General features: G+C 48.1%; 2 protein-coding genes across 3 annotated transcripts in view; one reads left to right on the top strand and one right to left on the bottom strand.

The window, feature by feature from the left end:
* The window catches only part of stau2 (staufen double-stranded RNA binding protein 2), a 68,164-nt gene extending 58,897 nt beyond the window's left edge, over nucleotides 1-9,267 (top strand). For both annotated transcript variants that reach the window (XM_084703274.1, XM_084703273.1), the window contains exons 14-15: nucleotides 6,153-6,218; nucleotides 7,820-9,267. In XM_084703274.1, coding sequence (XP_084559400.1) covers nucleotides 6,153-6,218; nucleotides 7,820-7,855 — 102 coding nt within the window. In that variant the 3' untranslated portion in view covers nucleotides 7,856-9,267. The remainder of the gene's footprint in view (nucleotides 1-6,152; nucleotides 6,219-7,819) is intronic.
* A 3,701-nt stretch (nucleotides 9,268-12,968) lies between these two features.
* rdh10a (retinol dehydrogenase 10a) lies at nucleotides 12,969-24,123 on the bottom strand. Its single transcript, XM_084703721.1, has 6 exons — nucleotides 23,330-24,123; nucleotides 22,565-22,800; nucleotides 16,565-16,663; nucleotides 15,347-15,492; nucleotides 14,792-14,923; nucleotides 12,969-14,599 (listed from the first exon to the last, which is right to left on the bottom strand). Exons 1-6 carry the CDS (start codon nucleotides 23,613-23,615, stop codon nucleotides 14,476-14,478), a joined length of 1,023 nt encoding a protein of 340 aa, XP_084559847.1. The 5' UTR covers nucleotides 23,616-24,123; the 3' UTR covers nucleotides 12,969-14,475.
* Between the last annotated feature and the right edge of the window lie 507 nt (nucleotides 24,124-24,630).

The raw sequence follows: 24,630 nt of genomic DNA, 5'->3' as shown, positions 1-24,630 counted from the left end.
AGGGCATGCAGCGCCTCTCTCCGGGGCTTTGATGTGGTCAGAACGGAGGGATGAGAGGAAGGAGGAATGTAGAAGAGAGAAGAAAACTAAGATGTGAAGGCAAGGAAGAAGGCAAGATGTGTGAGAATGGCACTACAGAGGGCCGGCTGGAACGCAGGAGCGGTGGAGAAGGGGGAGAAAGGATTTAGAGGAGAGGTGGAGAGAAGAACAGAAGCAAAAAGGTGGAAGGCAGGATTAGATATGATGGGAGCGGAGGGAGTGAACACAAAAGAAAGAGCGAGGAGGGCAGAATGATGCGGGGTTTGTGGAAGTAGTGAAGCTGTGTCCTGTCCTCCCAGTGTTCTCATGTTACCTCCTCCAGCCAGACAGCCAGCATAGACGGAGGGTTATACGCTCTTCTGAAAACACTACAGCCCTCTGCTAAACAATACAGCCAGCCAGGCTGCCAGCCGGAGACCTCCTCTGACAACGGCTCTCTTTCTCCCACTTGTCAGCCCTATAAAACACACTGTTTGAACTCCCCTCTCTCCATTGTTTAGTCTACTGGACATACCTTGGATCATCTTCACCACTCTGGCCCTGTCCTCTAGTTTTCTTTTGTCCTCCCCCTGCCTCTCCTCCCCCTGCCTCTCCTCCCCCTGCCTCTCCTCCCCCTGCCTCTCCTCCCCCTGCCTCTCCTGCCCCCTGCCCCTCCTCCCCCTGCCTCTCCTCCCCCTGCCTCTCCTGCCCCCTGCCTCTCCTCCCCCTGCCTCTCCTGCCCCCTGCCCCTCCTCCCCCTGCCTCTCCTCTCCCTGCCTCTCCTCCCCCTGCCTCTCCTCCCCCTGCCTCTCCTGCCCCCTGCCCCTCCTCCCTCTGCCTCTCCTCCCCCCTGCCTCTCCTCCCCCTGCCTCTCCTTCCCCCTGCCTCTCCTCCCCCCTGCCTCTCCTCTCCCCTGCCTCTCCTCTCCTGGCAGGAGAGCTGTCCAGGCTGACTCATGATGAAAGCTGACTGTTATTGTGGAGTAAAGCTCAATAGTGATTGTGTTTATGAAAACATAAGAGAGCAGTTTTAGGGAGTGATTCATCTGCCGGTGCTGGATGGAAGAACCATCCGGTAAGCTGTTGTAAAACAGAGCTGGCTTGTGTGTGTGTGTGTGTGTGTGTGTGTGTGTGATGTAGTGCACCTGTAGAGTGGTGGACAGCCTGCCGGTCTGATCTCTGGTCTTGCCAAAGTCCACAGTGTGAATCTCTCCAGGCTCCGGGTGTGATGAAGAGAGAATCCAAGCGTCTCCTCTCCTCCCAGGGATGAGGTGGACATCCAAACACATGACGGAGATGAGGGAGGGTGGTGTGTGTGGGGGGGGGGGGGGGATCAAAGCAGCTGTGGAAGCCTGCTGCTGCTTTTGGCCTGGACCTGGGGGATGGAGGCCAGGGAAAAGAGGATGGGGCATAGACGCCAGGGAATAGAGGATGGGGCATAGAGGCCAGGGAATAGAGGATGGGGCATAGAGACCAGGGAATAAAGGGTGGAGGCTGGGGGATAGTGGTTGGGGGGTGGAGGCTGGGGGATAGTGGTTGGGGGGTGGAGGCTGGGGGATGGAGGCTGGATGCTGAGCTGTCACAGGCCCTGGGAGTGGAGGTCAGGTGATGGAGCTGAACCACAGCAGCCTGCTAACAACATGTCTGAGATGAGGAAGCTAGCTAACCTTCCGGGTTAATGCCAAAATCCATCCTTTCATCTGGGCCTCAGTATAAAACGAGGGGGTTTACACATTAATAAAGCTCAGACTGAATTAGTCACTAGGTAAACCCTGCCCTTCTTTAGGATTAGACCCTTCATCCTGCTCTGTCTCTCTGTTCATTTTTCTCAATATAAAGCTGGTTGTGGTGTTGGAGGAGAGACCACTTTCCATCCCATCCTGTTCTTTTCGCTTTCTCCTCTCCTCTGCTCTCTTCCCTCCCGCGGATCTCTCCATCTTCTGGGGGGGGGGGGGGGGTCTGTGTGGGCTTTGTCTAATCCAGCGATCAATCAGGCTCCTCCATCTCTCTCATCCCCTCCTTCCCGTTGGAGAAGGGGACCCCGAGGGCCGGCCCAGTGCCCCCGGGGGAGCCCCCTCTGTTTGGCTAAGCTGCTTGAGGAAGTGAGAAGTCCATCAGGGAAGCCATTAGTGCCGGCCGGGTCCAGAAAAATGAGTTGTGTCAGAACCTCGCCCACGGAGGCCAGGCCTCAGTCCCTGTCACATTCCTCTTCTGTTTTCTCAGCCTTTGAACTGGAGCCAGATGGATGGACGGACAGACAGACGGACGGATGGATAGATGGGTTTGTGAGGTAGCCCTGGTCCGAGAGCGGTTTCTGAGTGGTGGGGAGCCCTGGTGCTGAAAGCAGCTTTGTTATCTAGAGTGGGGGGTGAGAGGGGAGGGGAGATGAAGGGTCCTCGCTAAGTGCTCTTCAGACACGACCCAAGGTGTGAGCGCGTTGAATTCTCTCTCCCTCTCTACCTCGCGCATACACACACACACGCTCCTAGCCCATCTCCCTCTGTCTGTCCTCTCTTTGTCCGTCTCCCACCCCTCCTCGATGGAAGTCCCCCACGTTGACAGAGACGGACCTCCTCCACCTCGTGTGTCGCGGCGGCAGACTAAACACGATCCCCTGGTGTTGACGCAGCAGAGCGCCCAACGCCTCCAGCCATGGCCTCTTATCTCATTAGACAAATAATGATTTCACTGGCTGCCAACCGTTCCCATAGATAGTCTGTATTTGTCTTGGGCCCCAGGGGTGCTTGGGGACTGGGGTTGGAGGGCCCAGGGATGGGCTGGCGGGCCGCCCGCCTCCTGCCTGTTGTATATCACCAACACCACCAGCAGCACCAGTGGGGCTGATTTACGGCTGTTTATCCTCGCCTACAGCAGCAGATGGATTCAGGGTGTTTGTTCAAGCCGGAATAGCCAACCGACAGAATAAATACTAAACCAACTGGTGATTGCGGCCCGTGATTGCAATTTATAGGACACATAAGGGAAGAAGGGACAATGGTCAGTGTTGTTTAGCCTTATCAGGTGGTCTCGTGGTCATGTCATCTAGAACCTTCCAGAAGAGTGGGTCTTGTCTTATCTTAATGACTCTGGATCCTTCTATCCCATGTTGATGGTCATACCTATTTCAAGAATACCGTTGATGGCATAGCATGATAGTTCAGTTGTTCTATCCATGTGACATAATGGGATGTAATTGTAGAGCGGGTACTTTGATAAGTGTGAGCTAAGCGTCTTAAACCCCTGCAGCACGTCTCTTCAGATCTCTGTCTTGCTCCTCTGCTAGAATATTATTCAAGCAGTAAATCTTAAGCACTGGTGAGAAAATCCAAACATTGTGCACCATTAGTCCTAGTACAAGGATCGGGGGAGGGGTGGGGGGGTTCCGCTGATGCGTGGCTCTCCAGAGACGTAAGTAATGGCACACAGAGTGAACCTTACACACCAATCACACTACATCACCGCACGGCTCTCGCAGCACCTGTACGTGCCTTCTACGCACTCAAGTAATGGCTAGGGTTTTTTTCTTTTTCTTACAATGTCAGATGAATGCAAACCAGACTTTGACCCGCATATGTTTCTCATACTTTAAGGTCCCTCGGATTGAGACTTGATTTAAGCTCTCTTATCCCAGTGATAATCTATAGCATAATTAAACTGTTTGGGGGGGGGGGGGGGGGGGGGAGGCTTATAGTGGTGCCTTGAACGGCATCACCTGACAGGAAGTGTGTAGGGTTTCCCCCAGCCAGAACAAAATGGCGCCTGGCCCCAGCACCCCCCCCCCCCCACCACCCATCCCCTTCTCCCACACCCCACCCCACCAAGTAGGTGTTACGACATAAAGACTCCCCCCGACCAGGGGCAAGAACACGGAACAATAGAGTCATAAATATTCATACCGCGGCTATCTCCTACCCCCTCTCTGTCTCCCTGCTGCACGTACTGTAAAGGGGAAAAAGGTCATTTATCAGTGACTCGTCCAGCCTTCGTCCAGTGATCAAGCGACTAATGAGGGTGTGGAGGGAGATATGGAGCCCGGCTAACAAGGCGAGCCCGTCTAGTCATCATGCCTCACTCATCTTCAGACCTGGGCCCTCATTCTCCTCGGCGCTCCCCTGCTCTCACCCAGTGATGAATTAGGCTGTCGGATGTTTGCCGGGACTGTAGACAGCTTCAGAGCAAGTGTGTAGTTGTGTGGGAACTGATTTTGAAGTAGGGTCAGGGTCATATTTGATCTGGTCTTTATATTCCCTGGACGTGTCCATTAGTCTGGATGAGAGAGCAACATTGCCCAACCAGGCTTAGACTGTGATTAAGGGTGAGTCCCCCAGAATCTGTGGGGGAGGAATGGGAGGGAGAGAGTCTGGTCAGAAAGCAAGAAATCGAAAGAAAAAAGGGGAAAATGTCGAGAAAGGAAAGGTTTTTTAGAGGTGACTCAGATGTGATGTCCCAGTCTGCCTTCGTGTCTCAGAATGACACACACACACATTGCATGCAGTTTTTCCGTGGATGGCGTGTGGGTTCAGTCTCTGTAGCCCCCTGTGTGGAGGCCTCTCCTGCCCTCCTCTCCCCGCACAGAGGAGGGCATCCGCTGGGGTGGGGACGAGCCGGGCTGGGCGCCCTGGTTGGAGGGGTGCATAGCTGAACCGGAGGGTGTCAGCTCAGCTGGGAGATTGATGTTCCCCCTACCCCCACCCTGACGCCCCCAAACCCCACATCCCACACCCCTTGGTCTCTCTCCGTCCCAAGGAAGAGAAAGAGAGAGAGAGAGAGAGAGAGAGAGAGAGAGAGAGAGAGCACATCTGGAGCTAATCTCCAGGATGGAGGAGAGCGGGTCTGTGTCAGGAACCAACAGCCTGGATATCCTCAGACCTGATCAGTCCGCCCTGGCCCGGCGCAGGCCCAGGTGTGCTTCTGGTTTGGTTCCGGCTCTATGACTGTACGAAGGTCTCTTTCTTATCGGATTTGGAGATTGTCCTGCTGTTTGTCCAGGAGTGGATGTTTGTCTCGTCTCCCCTCCAGCAGTGTCCTCCAGACTTGTCTTGTACCCTTTCATGCTCTCAGCTTTTATCAGTTTAGTCTCCTGCTCCAGATCTCCCCCTCAATGTAGGAGCACATATTGGATGAATTAGACCACATTTAGGTCAGAGATGAAAACAATAATACTATGCGTGTTTGGGCCCCAGTGCCTCATACAGAGATGATGTAGTGTGGTGTGGTGACAGTGGTTGTCATCTGAGCTGTTGTGCTGGATGTTAGCATTGGGCCTGCTCTGTCCAGATGGAACTTGGTGTGTGTGTGTGTGTGCGGTGGGAAGAGGGGAATGTTTGGCAGGAAATGTCGTCATGGTACTTCCGATTGAGGCCTGTTGCTAAACACCCATCCTGCTCAACAAACCACCTCTGAACTAGCTAAGATGATGACGGTGAAACGCTGGCATTGACACAAAACGTTCCCAAGATGAGGTGTGTTTATGGTTATGGGACGGAGGTTGGCGTTTCCTCAGCGCTCCTTAACGTTAACAGCTCCCCAGATGACAATGGAGATCGGGGGGGATTGGAGATTTTATCACGCTTCCAAATGACATGTAATTTATCATGTGAAAAGTGACAGTCCCGTGATTGTTCCTGATGGACTCATTTGAAACAGCGGTTGCGTAGGGGTTCGGGGCAACCGTTGAACTGTTTGGTCTCCAGAGTGGTCCGTCGAACCGTCTCCCCACCAGACACGGCTGTGTGTGTTGGCAGCAAGTGTTGTTGTGTTTCTATGACAGTGTGATTTATAGATATATGCCGGACCTGAAGCTATAGACTCACTTACGCTGAGGTTAGCAGGAATGCACGTGTAACTAGGATAGACTTGGAAAAAATCCTAACAAAGTGGAAAATAATAAGCCAATAATGCAAAGAGGAAACACACACACAGCCATGTTAGCCTTATAGCGCTAGATAGACAGCTAAAGGAAAGGAGACAAAGACAACAGAGCGAGGAGGGAAAGTGTCCTGTTGGCATCGGGTTCCCAGAGTAAGTGTTATCTGACAAACAGCTGATGGGGTGACACTCTCCTTCCCTCTGCCCCTCCCTCTTTCTCTCCCTTTTTTCACTCACTTGACCATCTGTTGTTCCCTCTCTCCTCAGGCGGCTCTAAGTGCCTTGAAACAGCTGTCGGAGCAGGGACTGGACACGGTGGACGGCCCTATCAAAGTAAGTCTGCCCGTCGGGTCGCCCTGCCCCATCTGAGCCGTGTGTCTGCAGGAACCCTCCGGCCCATCATCGGAGCCTCCGGCCCGCTCCACTCCCATCCCGTGCTCATCCTTTTCCCCTCACAGCCCTCTTCCTGTAGCGGAAGGTAACCGCGAGCAGGCCAACCATTTCCATAGAGCTCCCTCTCCATCCCTCCCTCCCCCTCCTTCCCCCTCCCTCCCTCCCTCCCTCCCTCTCATGGCCTACAGCCTAGCCTGACCCAGTGCTTTGCATGATCACTATCGCCCCATCGATCCCTATCACCTTGGCCAGCAGTGGGGCGGAACAGGGAACAGGCTTCCCTCCGCCGAGCCACAGAGCTCCAGGAACCTTCCTCTCCTCCATGACGAGGAGGAGGAGGGGAGGATGAGAGGGGAGGATGAGAGGGGAGGGTGAGAGGGGAGGATGAGAGGGGAGGGTGAGAGGGGAGGGTGGAGGATGAGAGGGGAGGGTGAGAGGGGAGGATGAGAGGGGAGGGTGAGAGGGGAGGATGAGAGGGGAGGGTGAGAGGGGAGGATGAGAGGGGAGGATGAGAGGGGAGGATGAGAGGGGAGGATGAGAGGAGAGGGTGAGAGGGGAGGGTGAGAGGGGAGGGTGAGAGGGGAGGATGAGAGGGAGGATGAGAGGGGAGGGTGAGAGGGAAGAGTGAGAGGGAAGAGTGAGAGGGGAGGGTGAGAGGGGAGGGTGAGAGGGGAGGGTGGAAAGGAGGTTGGAGAGGAGGGTGGAGAGGAGACAGGGGTGAGAGGGGGTCATGGAACAAATCACGACCGCCACCGTGGCGTATTTTCATAGTAGGTGTGCCTTGGGAAAAGGTTAGGGAGCTGTGTTTTCTAGCCGCTGTCGTCTTTGTAGCAAAGGAGCATGTTTGGAACAAAGGAAGGGGGAAAACCAACCAGACATTCATGATTTTTATATTTTTACGATTACGTCACATCAGTGATGAGAGGTGCAAATATGTGAATGCTTGCCCTCAAATACTTTGCCCTGAATGGGGCAGTTAGTCACTGTACAGGCCTTTCTCCTTCTCCTCCACCTCTTTTTGCCCTGCTTGTAGCTCAAAGTGCAGCATTATGAGTGTCCATGTTGTTGCATCTCTAACTGTCTTCCTACAAGAGACCAAGTCTGAACCCAGGGTGGCGTTTGCGTACCAACCTGTCGTTCTGGGTTCCCAATCCCTGTGAAACTCAGTGTCTGCCTGACACTGCAGTCTCCTGCACTCTCTTACTGTAACTGGATAAGGGCTTGAGGAACCGAGCCGAACAGTATCTGAATATAAAAACGGTTATGTCTTATCAATGTTATGGGCCCTGTTTCACCACTGTAAGAATATATTCTGCCTTTGGAGATTAGTAAACCGCATCTCTGTTCTTTAGTTCAGCCTTTCAGTGAGGTCAGTTAAATGAAGGGAGCTTGGTGGAGTGTGTTGACAGCTTGATTGGGGCAGGGCCGTGCCCTCACCAGGGGTTCCAGCAGGTGTTGTTTCTGTCTCTGGACAGGATCCACTCTAAAGCCTGTCTCTGGACAAGATCCACTCTAAAGCCTGTTTCCTTCTGTCCTTCCAGAGCAGTGAGCCGTGTGGGAGGGAGGATGGACACTGAACAGACTAACTCAGGCACCACCACTCAGGTCTGCAAGGATTCAAAGGCTGTCGTCTAGGAGCCGCCCCCCCCCCCCTTCCTCCTCCTTCTTTCCCCACCTTCTCCACTCCCACACACCCCTACCACCTACCCAGGACTGCCCCAACGCCCCCGCCCCCCCCACCCCACGACCGCCGCTGTATCCTGCAGCACCTGTCAACATGCAATAGGGTGGATGTGTACCGAGGAATGACCGACTAAATAAAAACACCATTACCCGAGTCTATGTGAAGACAACACTATCCTAACACATTACATTTCTTAATAATTTCAATGGAGTCAAAGATCATCAAAAGAAAAAAAAGAACAAGCTAAAATGTCAAATCAATCAGTGAATGAGATAAAAAATGCATGGTACTGTTTCAGATCACGAGGAATCCAAAGTAAATATACATAGACAGTTTTCCCTTCAAATAGATGTTTTGTTGGTATGGTTAACACAAATTTGTACATCTTGCCATTGATGCAAAGGAAACATTTTAGGGGAGAAAACTGACTTTACAAGGGTATTCTGTTTCTTTTTTTTTGTTCCTTTTTTTGTTTTGTTTTTCATTAATCTAACAATGCTTGAGTACTGTATTTCAAATTAACCAATGCCAGTGCAGTGAAAGTAGTAGTTGTCTTCATATATCGTCACCCAGCTTACTTTTCATGCTGATAATGAGTTCATCTATCTATATGGATGTGTATGACTTGCAGAAATATCATATACTGTACTGAAAAATAACACTAAGAAAAGATCATGTGGAGAAAAAGATCCAAACTGGTGTTAGACGTAATCAGTAGAAGTGGAAAACTGCCAGAGCCGAGGTTGGGCCAATCTTAGAGTCCTCCGGTTCTGCCTGTCCTCATGTCCCCCACCTCTCATGTAGCACCACTGGAAATGGTCCATTCAGCATCAATGCAGAATAGCGTTTGGAAGCTATGTTGAGAACATACCTGCTTAACTACAAAATAAAAAAAACCTGGATTCTGGAAAGCCCCTCCAGTATTCTGGAATGAACTCATTCTAGAATACTGACGTGGTATTCTAGAATGGATGGATCTAGTGAGGGCAACCGGAGGAACAGGACAGTCCAGTGATTCTACATCAGCGGATCTCCCACTCCCCCCACACAGTTTTGTCGATCACATCTACACCCATTGTGTGTGTTGTATTGACCGCCAAGGCATCAACTGGGTGCTTTTAATCCCTGCGTTCTGAAGCATGGACAAAGGCGTCTCGCTCCAGGAAGGTAACTACTTGAATCACTTGTTCTCTCACATGGACGACGTGAGGATGTCTTTGCTGAGAGTGGCAATGTGTACACAGTTAAGAAGTCTCTGTTCCAGAAATGCAGTAAAAATCACTTCAGTTCATGTTGAAAACAAAACTCAGTCTCTTCTTTTTTGTGTTAAACTTGTGTCGTGTTTTACTGCTGTTCACCTCAGTGTAGATAGAACGGTAGCGACTGACTCACAAAGTTGTTACCTCACTCACTGTCGACATCTTCTCTGCCAACTACTTAAATAGTTGACAAAGTCAAATTTCATGAACACCTGTTCTGATGGTTCAGTGCAGTGCCAGAACATGATGGTTCTGGTACTGCACACGAGGAGGTGAAGAGGTGTCATATATGTAGATGTGAGAAGCACCATATGCTAAAGGGGCATCAGGGGATTCTCCAGTGCCATCTGTTTGACACACCAATGGGCGTTGAGACCCTCATCTACATCCAATGACTCTGAGCTACAGGCTCTGTTTCTTCAAAATTCAGAAAAAAAATCTAAACGCAACATGCACAATTCCCAGAGATGTTGTTAATGTGAGTCTGTCTGTTGAATCATTGACGACCGGTGTGTACTCACAGTTCCAGAACACAGTGTTCACTGCTTGTATCATAAATCAAAAGTTTCAGAAGATTTTAAGTAAAAAAAATAAAAAGCTCTTTCTACCGTTATCTACCACTTTATCTTCAGCTTGATCTTACGTCCTGGGATTTAGATATTGAGTCCAAGACAAAGGAGAACTGTAAATTGATTTGACTTAATGACTATCATAAAGTGCCTTTGCGGTTATTAAACAAAGGCATTTTTTTGAATCCTCACACAGTGCACCTGTGCTGCCCTGGCTGTAACCAAGACAACCTGCTAGTGGGTTGTTAGTGGGATGATGTGTGGACCATCAGACTTGCTCACACCACAGCTGTTGCACTCCAGGGCGGATGGAGGGAATTCGTCCAGACGTTGCGTGCGTTCCTACATGTCCTGGGGGGGACTGGCGCATGGGGAATCGTCAGGAAACCAGAGCTAAACCCAGAATGGACAGGCTGTTCTGACCCTCCAATGAGGAAAGTGGACCTCATTCTCCAAAATAGAACAAAATCAATGTGACTGTTGAGCCTGTCTGTACAACACAGGAACAAACGCCAGCAACATTGATTTTTCCCCCCTGAGTTATGTGCTATCGACCCCTCTTAAAGTCCTCTAAATTAGACTGGTACTAACAGGAGGAAGTAAGCGAAGGGAATCCTCCAGACCGTAATGAATGACCTAAATTACGGTATCCAGGCATTGTTCTGATAGTTTGCCTTGAGCTGAGTAGCTCAAGTTGAGTAGGCTACTTTCTACGAATGTCTACCTGGCTGCTACAGGTCGGCTTATCAGTGAATTGCCTCACAGTCTCCCTCCTCTCCAACCCTTGTGTAACCTTCGGGTCATTATAACCCTTCAGTCATTCTGACCCACCGTTGTATTGCGACAACTTTACCTAATGAAAAAATAAAGTAACGCTTTTAACCTTTGCGCTGTCTCAGACCCCACACACACACACACACAATGATGGTTCAAAATGACCCGAAGGTTCACAATGACCCAAAGGCTGCAAAAGGGTTAAGGCAGTCCAAACAGTAGCTGGCTGATATTGAAGCTATCCGTACTGCTCTGTTTCATAATAGCACTAATCTGCCGAAAGCAACTTCATCCAGCCCCAATTAGTCACAGCCGAAGAGCTTCAGAGCTGCAGCCTGAGATATTGACATCTGCACACTCAAGGATAATTGGACAAAGGATTGCAAGCCGTAGGCCTATTAGAATGTCTGGGTGATGCATCGACTTGAGTTGTACTCTTTCCCCTGCTGAGAGATCCATTCTTATTTTTGCAAATAATCTTGGATCGATCGAAATTATCTTTCTGCTTCCTGTGTCCTTGAAGATGAAAGACCGTTTTTCCTTACCCATTAATCGATAGCTTACACAAAGTGAACCATTCTGTTGTAAACACTCAGAAGACTGCACTCATTGATGCATAACCAGTTTTTTCAGACCTTCGTGAAATACATTGTTTTCCGTGTCAGGGGAAAGTGCGGCCTCCCCTCCCACAATTTGTGATCACAGTAATTGAATGGGGTCATACCCCTTTTAAACTATTTAATCTTAGCCCAGTTGAGTGGGGTTTATGACAATGTGGCGGGTAGCTAGCTACCTCACCTATAGATTTTGGCCTATTCATGAAATTGAATTTCTTTCCTTGTTATCAGTCACGTTTGGGACTTTGTAAGCATCTCTTGTATTACAAACGTGTCACGGCCCCTCAAGCCAACACCCATATCAATGGTGATGACTCACCCGTCTCAACGTGGGAGGACAATGATAATGACGCTGGCAGCCACAGCTAGAAGGTGAAGGAAGATCTGAGGGCTGTTTACTAACATAATAGAATATCTGTGGGAATAAGCCGAGGCTGTTTCTTAATGTCCACTTCCTACAGGATACCGTCTTTTCCCTGTAGGAGCTATACTGTCCCCATTGTGATGGTTTGCTCATGTCGAATTCCTTCCTCGTTTAGGGTTTTGACATACAATGCTTGGTGGCCATGCAGGCTTAAAGGCTCTGAAAAGTATTAGATCGATTAACTTAGACTGGGTCTGTGCACACTGGTATTTTTAGTTATTTTGTTTTTAGTACTTGCCAGCATGTTCAGTCCCACGCACTGTAATGTCAGAATCAAAGAGACCCAGAAGATGGAAGGACAGAATACTTATGTAGTGTCTACATTTGATGGAGTCTATATGGTTTCATGTCAGACTTCTACAATAAGGTAATATTTTTGTGATTGCAAGGAACCAAGTGAGCACACACCACATAATAATCTAAATCACTTTATTAATTTAAGTTAGGTAAAGACACTAAACATCAGAACCACATTTGCTCGACTAAAGAGCAGTCTTCAGAAATATTACAAAAAGAGGCTTATGTTAAACTGTCAACGAATGGCAAAAAAAAATATAGAGGTAGAGAATTTAGGCTCATCGCTGTGACTGGAGAAATGAGACCTGTTGGAATGTAGTTGAAATTCAAAAACTTTTATAAAATATCCAAACATCAATTACAGTGGAGACAGCAATGTCCTTAGTGGGAGTACAACAGTTAAAACGTTTACATCTCACACTTAACAAGATGGACAACTAGACTAAATAAGAGCATCACTACTGTTTTATATGTTTACAGTTCCCTCGAAGACATCTCTGGCTGTTGGATGTCAGGTCCCAAACACTAGGTTTTAGTTGTCTTAGAAATGAAATAATGATTTAAACAATAAGATTTTGGCAACATCCTTTTTTACTTTATTTTTCCCCCCAAACCAATCAATAGCTGGTCAGAATTTGCACATCAATGACAAGATCTTTCAGCGCTCTCTTTAGTCCACTTCCTACAGGATACCGTCTTTTCCCTGTAGGAGCTATACTGTCCCCATTGTGATGGTTTGCTCATGTCGAATTCCTTCCTCGTTTAGGGTTTTGACATACAATGCTTGGTGGCCATGCAGGCTTAAAGGCTCTGAAAAGTATTAGATCGATTAACTTAGACTGGGTCTGTGCACACTGGTATTTTTAGTTATTTTGTTTTTAGTACTTGCCAGCATGTTCAGTCCCACGCACTGTAATGTCAGAATCAAAGAGACCCAGAAGATGGAAGGACAGAATACTTATGTAGTGTCTACATTTGATGGAGTCTATATGGTTTCATGTCAGACTTCTACAATAAGGTAATATTTTTGTGATTGCAAGGAACCAAGTGAGCACACACCACATAATAATCTAAATCACTTTATTAATTTAAGTTAGGTAAAGACACTAAACATCAGAACCACATTTGCTCGACTAAAGAGCAGTCTTCAGAAATATTACAAAAAGAGGCTTATGTTAAACTGTCAACGAATGGCAAAAAAAAATATAGAGGTAGAGAATTTAGGCTCATCGCTGTGACTGGAGAAATGAGACCTGTTGGAATGTAGTTGAAATTCAAAAACTTTTATAAAATATCCAAACATCAATTACAGTGGAGACAGCAATGTCCTTAGTGGGAGTACAACAGTTAAAACGTTTACATCTCACACTTAACAAGATGGACAACTAGACTAAATAAGAGCATCACTACTGTTTTATATGTTTACAGTTCCCTCGAAGACATCTCTGGCTGTTGGATGTCAGGTCCCAAACACTAGGTTTTAGTTGTCTTAGAAATGAAATAATGATTTAAACAATAAGATTTTGGCAACATCCTTTTTTACTTTATTTTTCCCCCCAAACCAATCAATAGCTGGTCAGAATTTGCACATCAATGACAAGATCTTTCAGCGCTCTCTTTAGCTGATGATCAATACATGCCCTCTAGAGAGCAGAGTAGCACAATGTAGTTCATCGCTTCAATTAGATTAGATTACTTAATTAAGGTTTAGAGTTCTGAACGCAAGTGGGTCTTCTGAACAGTTACATGAGTACTTCAATAACTTCCACATGACAGAATTGCATGTCTGGAAAGAGCCACCCACTTGGATAAGCCGAAAGGTAGCTGTTAGTTTGAGCTGGAAAGTGTGTTCACGTGTGTGTCTAGAAATCATGTTAACAAAGCATAAAAAAACAATGTTGTAAACAAATGATGTACATGGAAACTGATTATAATGGATGGAATCTCTTCAGTTGACAGTGAAATCAATGACCTTTCAGTAGACACATCAGCAAGATGGCAACATAGATAACAATTTAGACCATTCTGATTGGTTGGACTGTGCCTCAGGGGATTCTGGGTAGTGAAATGCCAAGTTGAACCGTATCTACACAGAGAGTTGGCAGTGTAGAGAATGTCAGTAATTACAGTGCATGTCTACAAAAAAATTCAAATAAAAAGTGACAAGATTTTACTGTTTGTACAGTAACATACTGTATATTTCCACAAAGACACTAGATAAGGCTGGTGACTACATTATGTAAATAGTTAATTACTGAATACCTTTTTCATATGATTTCAAAACTATTGACACAGTATATTGATGATTGGTTTCTCTAAACAATCCTTAAAAAACAACAAAAAAAACAACACAAATACAATTACATCCTTTGTGTCTGACACAGCTTTCTTTGTTCCAGAGGAACAATATGGTAAACCTTTGCATCCGCTCAATGCAAGTGCACCAGTCTAGATTCAGTCTTTTCTTCTTCTTCTTCTCCCCCCCCCTCTTCTTCCTTCCTAATGCATCCCCAGTGGTCGTATCCTTGTACTCTTAGGCTATATGCCCCTGCGTATGGTGGAAACAGCGCCCCCTAGATCCCATTCTTGGCCTCGTTGTTGTTCATAGCCTCCTTCCGCTGGGCCAGGAAGGGATACATGCACTTGTCGGCCCCCAGGAACCGGTACATGCACACGATGGCCTCGAAGGGCAGGATGCTACAGAGAGAGACAAGGGACACACTTAGATCAGAAAGCATTTGACATGAAATATGTTCTTGACATGAAAAACAGGGAGGAGAAGGTACGTGAAGGAGAGAGAGAGAGAGAGAGAGAGAGAGAGAGAGAGAGAGAGAGAGAGCGAGAGAGACAGAGAGCGAGAGAGAGAGGGGGGAAAAAGGTACAACTCACCTTTTCATGAAGTTGACCATGTATACGATGCGTGGCGTGCAGATCATGGGCTGGTCGGTCAGGATGGCCCTCATGCACTGTTTCACACAGAACTCGGGCCTCAAGGGGGGGAGGAAGGGCTCAATCTCCTTTCTGTGAGGGGAAGTCAATAAATCCAATGACAAGGCTTATTAAAAGGGAAAACCCTGTACACATATACTTCAGTCGATGGGGATAGACAGCCATTACGTTTCCTGTACGACCACAGCAATAATAATCAAACTTCATGTGTACAGTCTTTTTTACAAGCAATGCCACAGAGGATTTCACAGATGCCCATAGAACCGCGTCGAGCATAATCTACTGGGCAAGGCATTTCCATGACTGGCCCTGGCAGAGAGACAGTGAGAGGCACTGTCCTGCAACGTGTGGGAAGGTTATCCCTTGGGTAAGCAACGCATAATGACCTCTCTTGCCCGGTACATCATATTCCGACATGATGTTCCCCATTCAGCTTGAACACAACCAGTCACATTCATGTTAGTGAAACGAGATTCACTCGCACTCCTTGTTTACCTTATCCTGCAGCCTTTGAACATGCCTGTGTCGACCAGGTATGGGCACACCAGGGTCATGTTGATACCCTCTTTGTCAGACGCCTTGATCTCATGGCTCAGAGACTCGTGGAACCCGATGGCCCCAAACTTACTGGCGCAGTAGTCCTGTGAGGGTAATGACAGGACATGCATCGCTGTAAAAGCCACACCGTACCAATGATGAACATTTTCCCAACATGCCCTGGGCTTAAGAGGTTTCTTCTTCCTGGTAATGACACTGGTGCAAATGCCCCCTCTGCTCTCAGCCCTATGGTTTCATTAGCATTCTTATCCAGTGCATCAGGAGAAGCTTCAGCTTGGCAGGAATGTTTTGATGTGGTTCGCCGTGAAAATGATCTTCAAACAGAACTTGGGCAAACACAGATGCGTGTCGATAAACACAGACTGTGCCCACAAGACAAGCCTGCCAGCTTTGGTCCCCAAATTAATGTGCAGCCTTAAAATCACATTCAAGGCATTTCGAGGAAGTATAATAGGTCAACAAAAATCAACTGAGCTCAACTTCCTTTGAAGGGAGACTTAATCGTTCTGGATGAATGCCTGAACAACAAAAGCAAACGTGCAGCTATAAAAACAAAGACTTATGGGTTAGTGGCCTCCTAAAGACCAGCTGAAAATGACACCAATCCAGTCTGGTGAGAAAGAGGGTGAGTGTGCGTTAGCTAGAAAAATCCTTAAAATACACTGAGGGTCCTTTTAGAACACAGCAGAATGTGGCAGTTGCACCCACCCAGGCATTTATTCGAAGGTCACTAGACAGAAAATAATTTGAAAACACACCAAGATCATCAACACACAAAAGGAAATCAATTGAGAGAAGAAACAGGGGGGGGGGGGGAAGCAAGAGGCCATTGAAAGTAGCTGTGAGGTGAATACTGAGTGAGCTCCAGATCATTTCTAAAGCAGTGATGAAGATGTCTATCCCCTGCAGGGGCCTGTCAGCTTGCTCTAGCCCCAGAAGGGCCCCCTAAAGCTGATCTGTGTCGTTTGGATTTTCTGGGGGGAGTGCTGCTAGGGGAAGGGTAAATCTCCTGGTCACAGCATGCTAGCTCAGCTGGCACATAGAGTCCTTAGGACAGTCTCTCTGTCTGTATTCCGGCCAAGACCCAGGGTCTAGTTGAGGGAGAAATGGTGGATGCGGAGGGTTTGTGTATGTGTGTGTGAGTATGGTACTAACCTCCACTCCAGCTGTGCTGAATAAGCCCAGAGAGCTGGCAACCGTCACAATGTGGCCATGATTCCGCTCCAGCATCTTGGGAAGAAAAGCCTTGGTGGTCTGGAGGAAGGGGAGAAGACAGGAGGAGGGGGAGGAGAAAGGAAAAAAGGAAGGTTAGTTTACTGGAGCAGCTTATCTGTGCCAAAGCCCTTTGATCCTCCTCTCTCTCCCTCTTTATCCATGGTGATGCAGAGGAGCTCTTTTGAATATGTTTTCGTATGGTTCTGTAAAAAAAAGACAGGCCACTGGAGGTGTAGGCTCTGTGAGACAATATTTCAAAAATGGTTTCGTACGGTCGTACCACATTATTCTAATAACGCAACGTGTTTGAACTGAGTGCAAAAAAAAACAAGTGAAATGATAGACAGAAAAGAGATGGCGAGAGATGAGATCTACGGAGCCGTTTGGTTCCTTTTCCCACACAGATCGCGTACCCTGCGTCGGGGCCCGGTCTAAAGAGGTGAAGACAGCACCAATCACAGACCTCCGTTCACTCAGCACGTCCCACAATGCAATTCAGAGGCTACCCTAGCCACAGCCCGGTGGCCTGCCTGTGCCGCTGTGTGGAGGACAAGGCCCTCAGAGCCGGGGCCGGAAGAAGAGGAGCACCACCTGCCACGTGAGCACTTAAGCGGCTCCACCAATCAGTGAGCTGGTGTAAAGAGCAACACGAGGAGAGATTGGGGAGGGGCAATGAGGAGGGATGGGGGGGGGGGGGGTCTTTGTGAATTAAGAGTAAGATCCATTTCTCACCCCGTTGATTGACTTTGGAGTTGGCCTGTTCCCAGCATGGCCAATCAGCAGGGGCGACACGTGATGGCGGTGATGGGAATTGGAACCAATCAATCTCCCCCCAGGAGGGCTCTAAACACTCACCGGGCCTTTTGTCAGCAACAAGACCAGAGCCATTTCAGACCAACGGAGCGATGCAAGACAGCTAGAATGTTGTGTTTACCATTTGAACGGGCTGGGAGGAGGCGTGGAGGGGGGAACAATAACAACAACAACAACAACAACAACAAAGAGATATCCTCTTCTGATTTTATCTAAGGGAGAAGGTGCTGGCTGGGAATGACGTTGCCTAGTTCCAAACATGGGCTGGAGGAGTTCAGAGAGGCAGAGTGAGTGGTACCAGGCAGTGCTGTGAGGCCGGCAGCAGTGAGCAAAGCACGAATGTCTCGTTAAAACCTTAGATAAGCCAAGCTTGTCAGACCCATTCACTTTCATAGGATCTGTATCTGGACATGTCCTGTGTTCGCTGACAGCATTTCCATGTTTCTCTTTGTTTGCCATGCCAGGTACAACAATAAGCACCAACTTCACTCCAGGCAGCCAACTGTTACAGACCGGGGGAAGAGGGATTTCAGGAGCCATCAGAGAGCAACTGTCTGCTGTGAAAACGCATTTGAAAGCCAGGTAAAACTGATATGACTCGGAGCCAAACCTCTGTAATTTTCCGAGACACTGAATGTGAAATTGCAGCAATATTCAACTTGAGTGAAGGGATAGTTTTGAGGCAGGCCAAAGCTGAGATAGGGTTTGTTGATGCCAAGATGGCGTTGGATGAGTGGGGGCTTTGCGTGCAAATGAAGCATTAGCTCAGATGTACCTGGGCCATGCCAACTGCTCACTTTTCAACAGCAGCCGACAGACCCAGGCTGGGCCGCTCGAAGTGACGGCTTCCAAAAGGAAGATTTATGCCGCAATTGAAATGCCTTGACTTAGCAGGAAATGTTGAAGTACGTATTATGTGGACACTGGAATGTCCAATAAGAATAGTATTACACACACACACACATGGGCACATTGATTCCATTGCATTAAATCAGGGCTTTGCAGTCTTGCTGAAAATGTTTTGAAAGTAATCACTGATCTGACATGAATACCTTCCTTCATGGCAGGAAAACCCATACCTCCCTCTCTAATCAGTGAGCGGACAAACAGAAAGCGTCAGAACAAGACCCCCCCCCCCAAGCCACGCAAGCCCCCCCCCCCCCCCCCTGTCATGTTCTACTTCTCATGACAGGTCTGGCATGTTGGCATGACCTCTGCGCACCTCTCGGACACAGAACGTGTGAAAGCAAACAGGGGCTCATGTCTTACATCAGAGCGGGCGTAATTGGGTCTCAAAGCTCGCCTTTCCGCTAAATTACCCCACGACACAGCCGGGCCTCCATGGCCTGTGTGGAGGTGCCCTGCCCGCTGTGCCCCCTAATTGGTGCGTACCACCGGCGGCATTGAAGATACACAAAGCTACTCACAGCTGCGGTGTCAGGCTGGATTAGTAACCGACAGGAATATGAACAAGTATTGGCCTCAGAGCCGGACCAGGTGGCCATTTAATGAGACTGACCCCTCCGATGACCACGGACGTCCTTGCTTGATTCGCCACATGGCGTTTTGTTTTGGACCCCGACCATCGATCCATGGCTCGAACGGTCCGGTCCTGTTGCCATGACCACGGAGGCGGAGTTTCAGCCGCGGTCGTCAGGACTGGCGGCCTCACGACATCCAAGATGGGGGGGGGGGGGGGTTACGCTCTAACGGTCAACCTAAATATCTGTGTCATTCTCCATTTTCTCCTTAAGCACTCCCTGATGGAAACGTCCCAAACTTCCCTTTAGAAGCAAACCACTCAACAAGGCTAACTAGCAGAGCCTTGGCTTTTCCCAGCCTCATTAAACAGTGGATGGAAACTCTAGCATGTGAGTTGCGCTGACTCCAGAGGGGAGTACAGGTGCACAGGACAGGGGAGGGCCCCATATAAAACCAGTCAAGTAGGACCCTTCTGCCTGGCTGACTCCTTTCTCTGGCTGCAGCAGGAATGCGGCCTGCGGAACTTGGCTCCTGTCGCCTGGCATCTCGTCAAGCTGATCCGCAGACAAGAAACCAATTGTCAGATAAGTGGGTCAGGCAGCAGCTTGCCATTACCCTCTCGCCTGTGGATCGAACGGCATGAGACTTCCCTTCTTCCTCCCCTCTTTTCTCCCTCTTCTTTCCCGCCACGGTCCTCCCCTGTCCCCGGGGGCGTTGGGTCAGATGTTCCCAGGCAGAGGAGGACGACTGCTCACCAATACCTGCGGAATGTTGCTGCCCTGAATATGGAAGGTTGTTTTCATAATAAACTCACCCCCTACCCCGATAAAGCACTAAGGTATCATCCAGGCAATAAAATAAGGCTTCCTCTCCCTAATCTTCATTTTAAAAACAGAGGGAGGTAGAGAGATGGGGGGGGTAAGACACAGGGCAAGAAGAAGTGAGCTGGCCTCTCCCCAGCAGCGGCTCCTCCCTGCTCCTCAGCAGGCCTGGGGGACTTGGGGGACAAGAGGGGCTCTTGGAGCCCGGGTGGGAGAGAGAAGGGGGGGGGGGGGGGTGCAGAGGAAGTAGGGCTGAGCCTGGCAGTCAACCACGCTTAGATAACCTCTTACTTCCTGCTCACGTCTTCATCGGAGCTCCATTCCCACCAAAGTATCCATCAAAATGAACACTCACACACACACACACACACACACACACACACAACATTCTCCCATCTGGACTCCGTTCCTCTGGTTGCTCACTCAGCAGAGCGTTTACGTGAAGTGGGTTCTGTTAACCTGCTGCTAACTGCCGGTCAGGATGGGAGTCCAGCTGCAGAACACAATCTCACCAGACTGAGACTGGTGATCGCTTATCTGATAATCTGCCTCAAATGGTGTTCCTGGGTGGGCCAAGCTATTGTGATGCCTGTAGGATGTTTTTACAAAATAACATGCTCGACGACAAGCCAAACAAAAACACATTATCCAGACATCAGGGTATTCATTTTACCTTCTCAGAAACATGACGTTTGTGAACAAGTGGGGAGAATGTGCTTGAGGCCCGTCATGTGAACACAGAGAGGACGAGCTCGAGAAAGTAGAGCACAGAGTGAAGGAGCCAATCAAACGGACAGAAAAGCTCAACAGCTACCATGTCATCACAATCCTTTAGCACACCGTCAGAGGAAAAGCATTTTCTTTTGTAATACGAATCCTTTATGACACACCTTAGAAAAAAACACAGGTCTTATTGAACTGGACGTGAGATCGAATTCATCTCAATGACTAAACGGTGATACATACCATTTGAGTCATGTCCCACAAATAGGCCGTGTAGAAACTACTGTACACCCAAAATAGCCTATGAGATGCTTGTGTAATACACCATCGTATACTCAGTAATACGCTTGGGCGCTGTGCTTGTGTTGGAGGGAAGACGACAGGTCCTGTTGGTCTTAGCTCTATTCAGCCAGCTTGTGTCTTTAATGAACCACATCCTCCATTCTGCCTGTCCCCATTCATTAGGCCCTGCTTTCATCTGACCCCCTCCCTTAGAGAAACTAGCCTCGCCACAGAACAAGAGAAAACAGAGACACAAACGCTAATGAGAATCCCAACTACAACACCACAAACCACTGGATCCTGACTGGACTGAAAGAAGAGTGCAAGTCGGCAGTCGTGTGGATGAATGAATGGAGAGTCTATTCGCAAAGAATACAACCTGCCTCACGCACGGCCCATTGATCTCGCAAGAACTTTTCATGCTCAATTTAGTGAATCACATCAATGTGGTTTCATGGTGTCACTGAGTAACCAAACGAAAGGCTCTCTTTCTACTCTGATATGGCCCCGAGTCCTAGATTGTAAGCACAGAGCCCGCAGGCTCGACTGAACACATCACCAATCACACTCTGAAAAACCAACCCAAACAAATGGCAGCCTCAGGATCTCCCCACGCTGGGCTGAAAGCTGCCTTCCAGGCACAGGGGATGACTCAGCACGGCAGGTCTCTAAACAAACATCACCATACTCTCTCTACAGGGGTGGTCCTCCCCAAACAATACACTCTGCACCCCTCAGCATGCACTCGTTTACTAACATGAGCTTAATTAGAAGGGGGGGGGGGGGGGCAAGTGAGAATTGGTCTAACACAAACAACGCCTCCCCCCTCCCCACTCATGCAGGAAGTGTTTCTCAATGGGCTTTTAATTACCAAGCCTGGCTAGACGCTCTTGGTGTGCTAACACATACAAATACACACTGATACTTGAGAAGACCAACATATTGTTTTCGTGAGGATGGACAGCTGTATCTGGGGTGCATCTTGTCTCCAAGATAAATATTCATGTTGGCGGACTAAGATGATGGGAGTGAGAGGAAACGACTGAGAAACCAGGAATTGGGAGGAGCAGGCAAGGGATAAGGCTTCCTGACCACCAAGCACCCTGAAGAGGTGTGGGATGGCTCAGACCAATGGCAACATAACCAAGCAACATCCACATCTCCTCACATGGTGGATGTTAGTGCTGCTGTCCCACTGTGTGTGTGTGTGTGTGTGGGGGGGGGGGGCAGGGACATACCATGGGGATCATCCTCAGAGTGAGCTGCCAAACAGCTGCCTTCAAACACATCAAACCCATGAATGTCTGGGAGAGCAGAGCCAGTTGGATCTGAAGTCTATAGATGCAAAGGCAGCTATTTATGGTCATATTATTCTCTGCCTCCCCCCCACCCTCCCCTCCCCCATCAGAACACACACTCTCAAATGAAATAGTGTTTTGGCAGACACAGAGAGCAGGGATGGGAAGAAGTATACAAAGATTCCTGTCCAGCTGGCACCTTAGCAAACGCCAGGATAACTGATCTCGGATACAGACGCAAGATTAGGAGGGAGATCTGATGACAGATGTCTGCGGATGACAGATACAGTAGTGTGGTAGTCGCTCTGGATAAGAGCGTCTGCTAAATGACTAGATGTGGTAGAATGCCCTTTACTCACAAAATAGCTTTGCAGAAGTCACATGGAGTTTGAAACCTGGAGAATACTTGCGACTCCCACAAGTTCACAGTTTCCCCAATGGGATGACTACAGTACCCGACTCAGGTAAATTGGGGCAACTTTTAAAAAAAAGGTTCTGATGGCAGTTGGCGGGGTACTCACCCAGAAGTGTGCATGGCAGTTCACAACCATAGTGCGTTCGATAAGCTCATCCGGACACTCCAGGAGGTGATGACCAGAGACCGTGCCGGCGTTGTTGATCAGAATGTCCACTTCCCCCACCTCCTGGCGCACCTTCAATGCGGTGGAGTACACGTTCTCGCGTTTTCCCACGTCACACACATATGTGTAGACCTGGGGCTGGAGAGGGGGCACCTCTTCAACCCCTCCGACAGTTCCTGAAAGAGAAACACGCAGGAGGAATAAGAACGGTGATGCATGCACACATAGTAAGCGCACGAATACAGCAATTTAGTAGTCATGAGTATGTATACGGTTTTATATTAAACTCTACTTGTGTTTTAAAAGACCTGTTGAACTTCCTTGTTGCTATAGCCCTAGAAACTAGAGCGCTCAAGCTGAGGTGAATACATGATACAGTCCGCCCCCTAGGCAACGGCAAAGTAGTACTGCACTAAGGAGTTATGAATGGCATATTTGAATGGGAATTTTAATTGTATTTATTCATTACCGTTGCTCATTTAATCAAACAAAAATTATCTTTCAATTACAAGCATCTGAAATAAATCCGTTTTTTGCGGCCTGTGGGTTTTTCACGTTGTTTTCGATCTCTTAACTATGCCCAGTTAAGTTTGTTGCGAATCCAGTTCCAATCTATATATCGTTAAAATAAATGCGTGTAAACCAAGGCCAACAGTCTCATCATCTACGCGTAAAATCTCCTTATATTGCATAATGGCTACTCACCATCTTTGGACATCGGGCTGTCCAGCTCACGGTAAATCTGCCGCACCATCTCTGCAGTCTCTTCGTTGCTTTCGCTGTTAATGTCCCATAGCACCAGAACTGCCCGTCTACGAGCAAACTCCTTGGCGAAGAGCCGCCCGAGGCCACTTCCAGCCCCGGTGATCACGCACACCTGTCCCGTGACACTCTTTTCCTTTGGACGCACGACCCATTTTGCCCCAGCCGCTAGAAAAGCCCAGAGCACCTTCAATATGACCACGAAGAATTCAGCAATAATGATCATCATCTTAAATGCAATTTCCGACTAAAACGTCAATTGAAATATTGGAACTAGAGAACGTTTCTACTGCGGTTTATAGCCTACTGTTACCATAAGAGGTAGAATAAACTCAACCAGAAGCAAACTGGCAGTGTTGTGGTTTTAGACAAACTGTCTAAATTATCAGTGAAAAACTACCACAAACGATCTGAAAATGCTTTCTGTGTCGTGATAAAGAAAAGACACTGACTTCAGAATGTCGCTTGAGTAGGCTACAGAATCAATCAATGCCAATCTCAAAAAAGCTGAAGTAACTTTGCTCAAAAAATTTTTGGTTGATGTCCGGAATCAGAAATTCAGGGATTCAGTGAGTTGCGAATAGCTGCCAGTGCTGCTCCCTTCTCTTTCTGCTACGGTCAGTACTCACTGATCTCTCCTCAACAGCGTCTCACGCGCTTTTATTCAGTACGCAGTCTGCCCGTCAATGATGGACCCAATAGGCTGAGACTTGAGCGCCTGACATAAGCAAAGGATCGGTCCGTCATCAGTAATTTGCAACAGCCTACCTCGATAACTAGCGTGTGGAACATAGAAATTTGCATTGGTACAACGTTCTGTTACAGTGTGAAATTGTTCTCCGGTCTTGGCAAATCAGACCATTTCATAAGCATGATAGTATATTGGCTTTTATCTTTATTTCCCACTGATGCAGGCTATTTTGAGTTTGAAACCTACTTCTAAATGTAGGAACATGTGGTTATATGCTCTGTGAATATTTGCTGAAAATGTGCTCATAAGTTTACAAGCCTCACAGCTGTACACAAGTGAACTCGGAAAAAATCTGAGGATACCATTGTAAAATAGTAAATAATATAGTAATACATAATATAGTAATAATATAGTAAATTCAGTGTCTGTGTAACCTTACATGGCGAATAAACCGAATTCGGATTCTGATTCTAATATCACCTGACACCACTTAATAGTAGCGTCGGTTGGCCTATTCATATTTGTTAACTAAGTACATGAGCAAATAAGTGTC

Source organism: Hypomesus nipponensis, chromosome 8 (assembly GCF_054491055.1).
Source record: "Hypomesus nipponensis isolate SF chromosome 8, ASM5449105v1, whole genome shotgun sequence".
In the NCBI taxonomy this organism is placed as follows: domain Eukaryota; kingdom Metazoa; phylum Chordata; class Actinopteri; order Osmeriformes; family Osmeridae; genus Hypomesus; species Hypomesus nipponensis.
The sequence above is the reverse complement of the archived record's forward strand: the minus strand, read 5'-3'. Positions and strand labels throughout refer to the sequence as shown.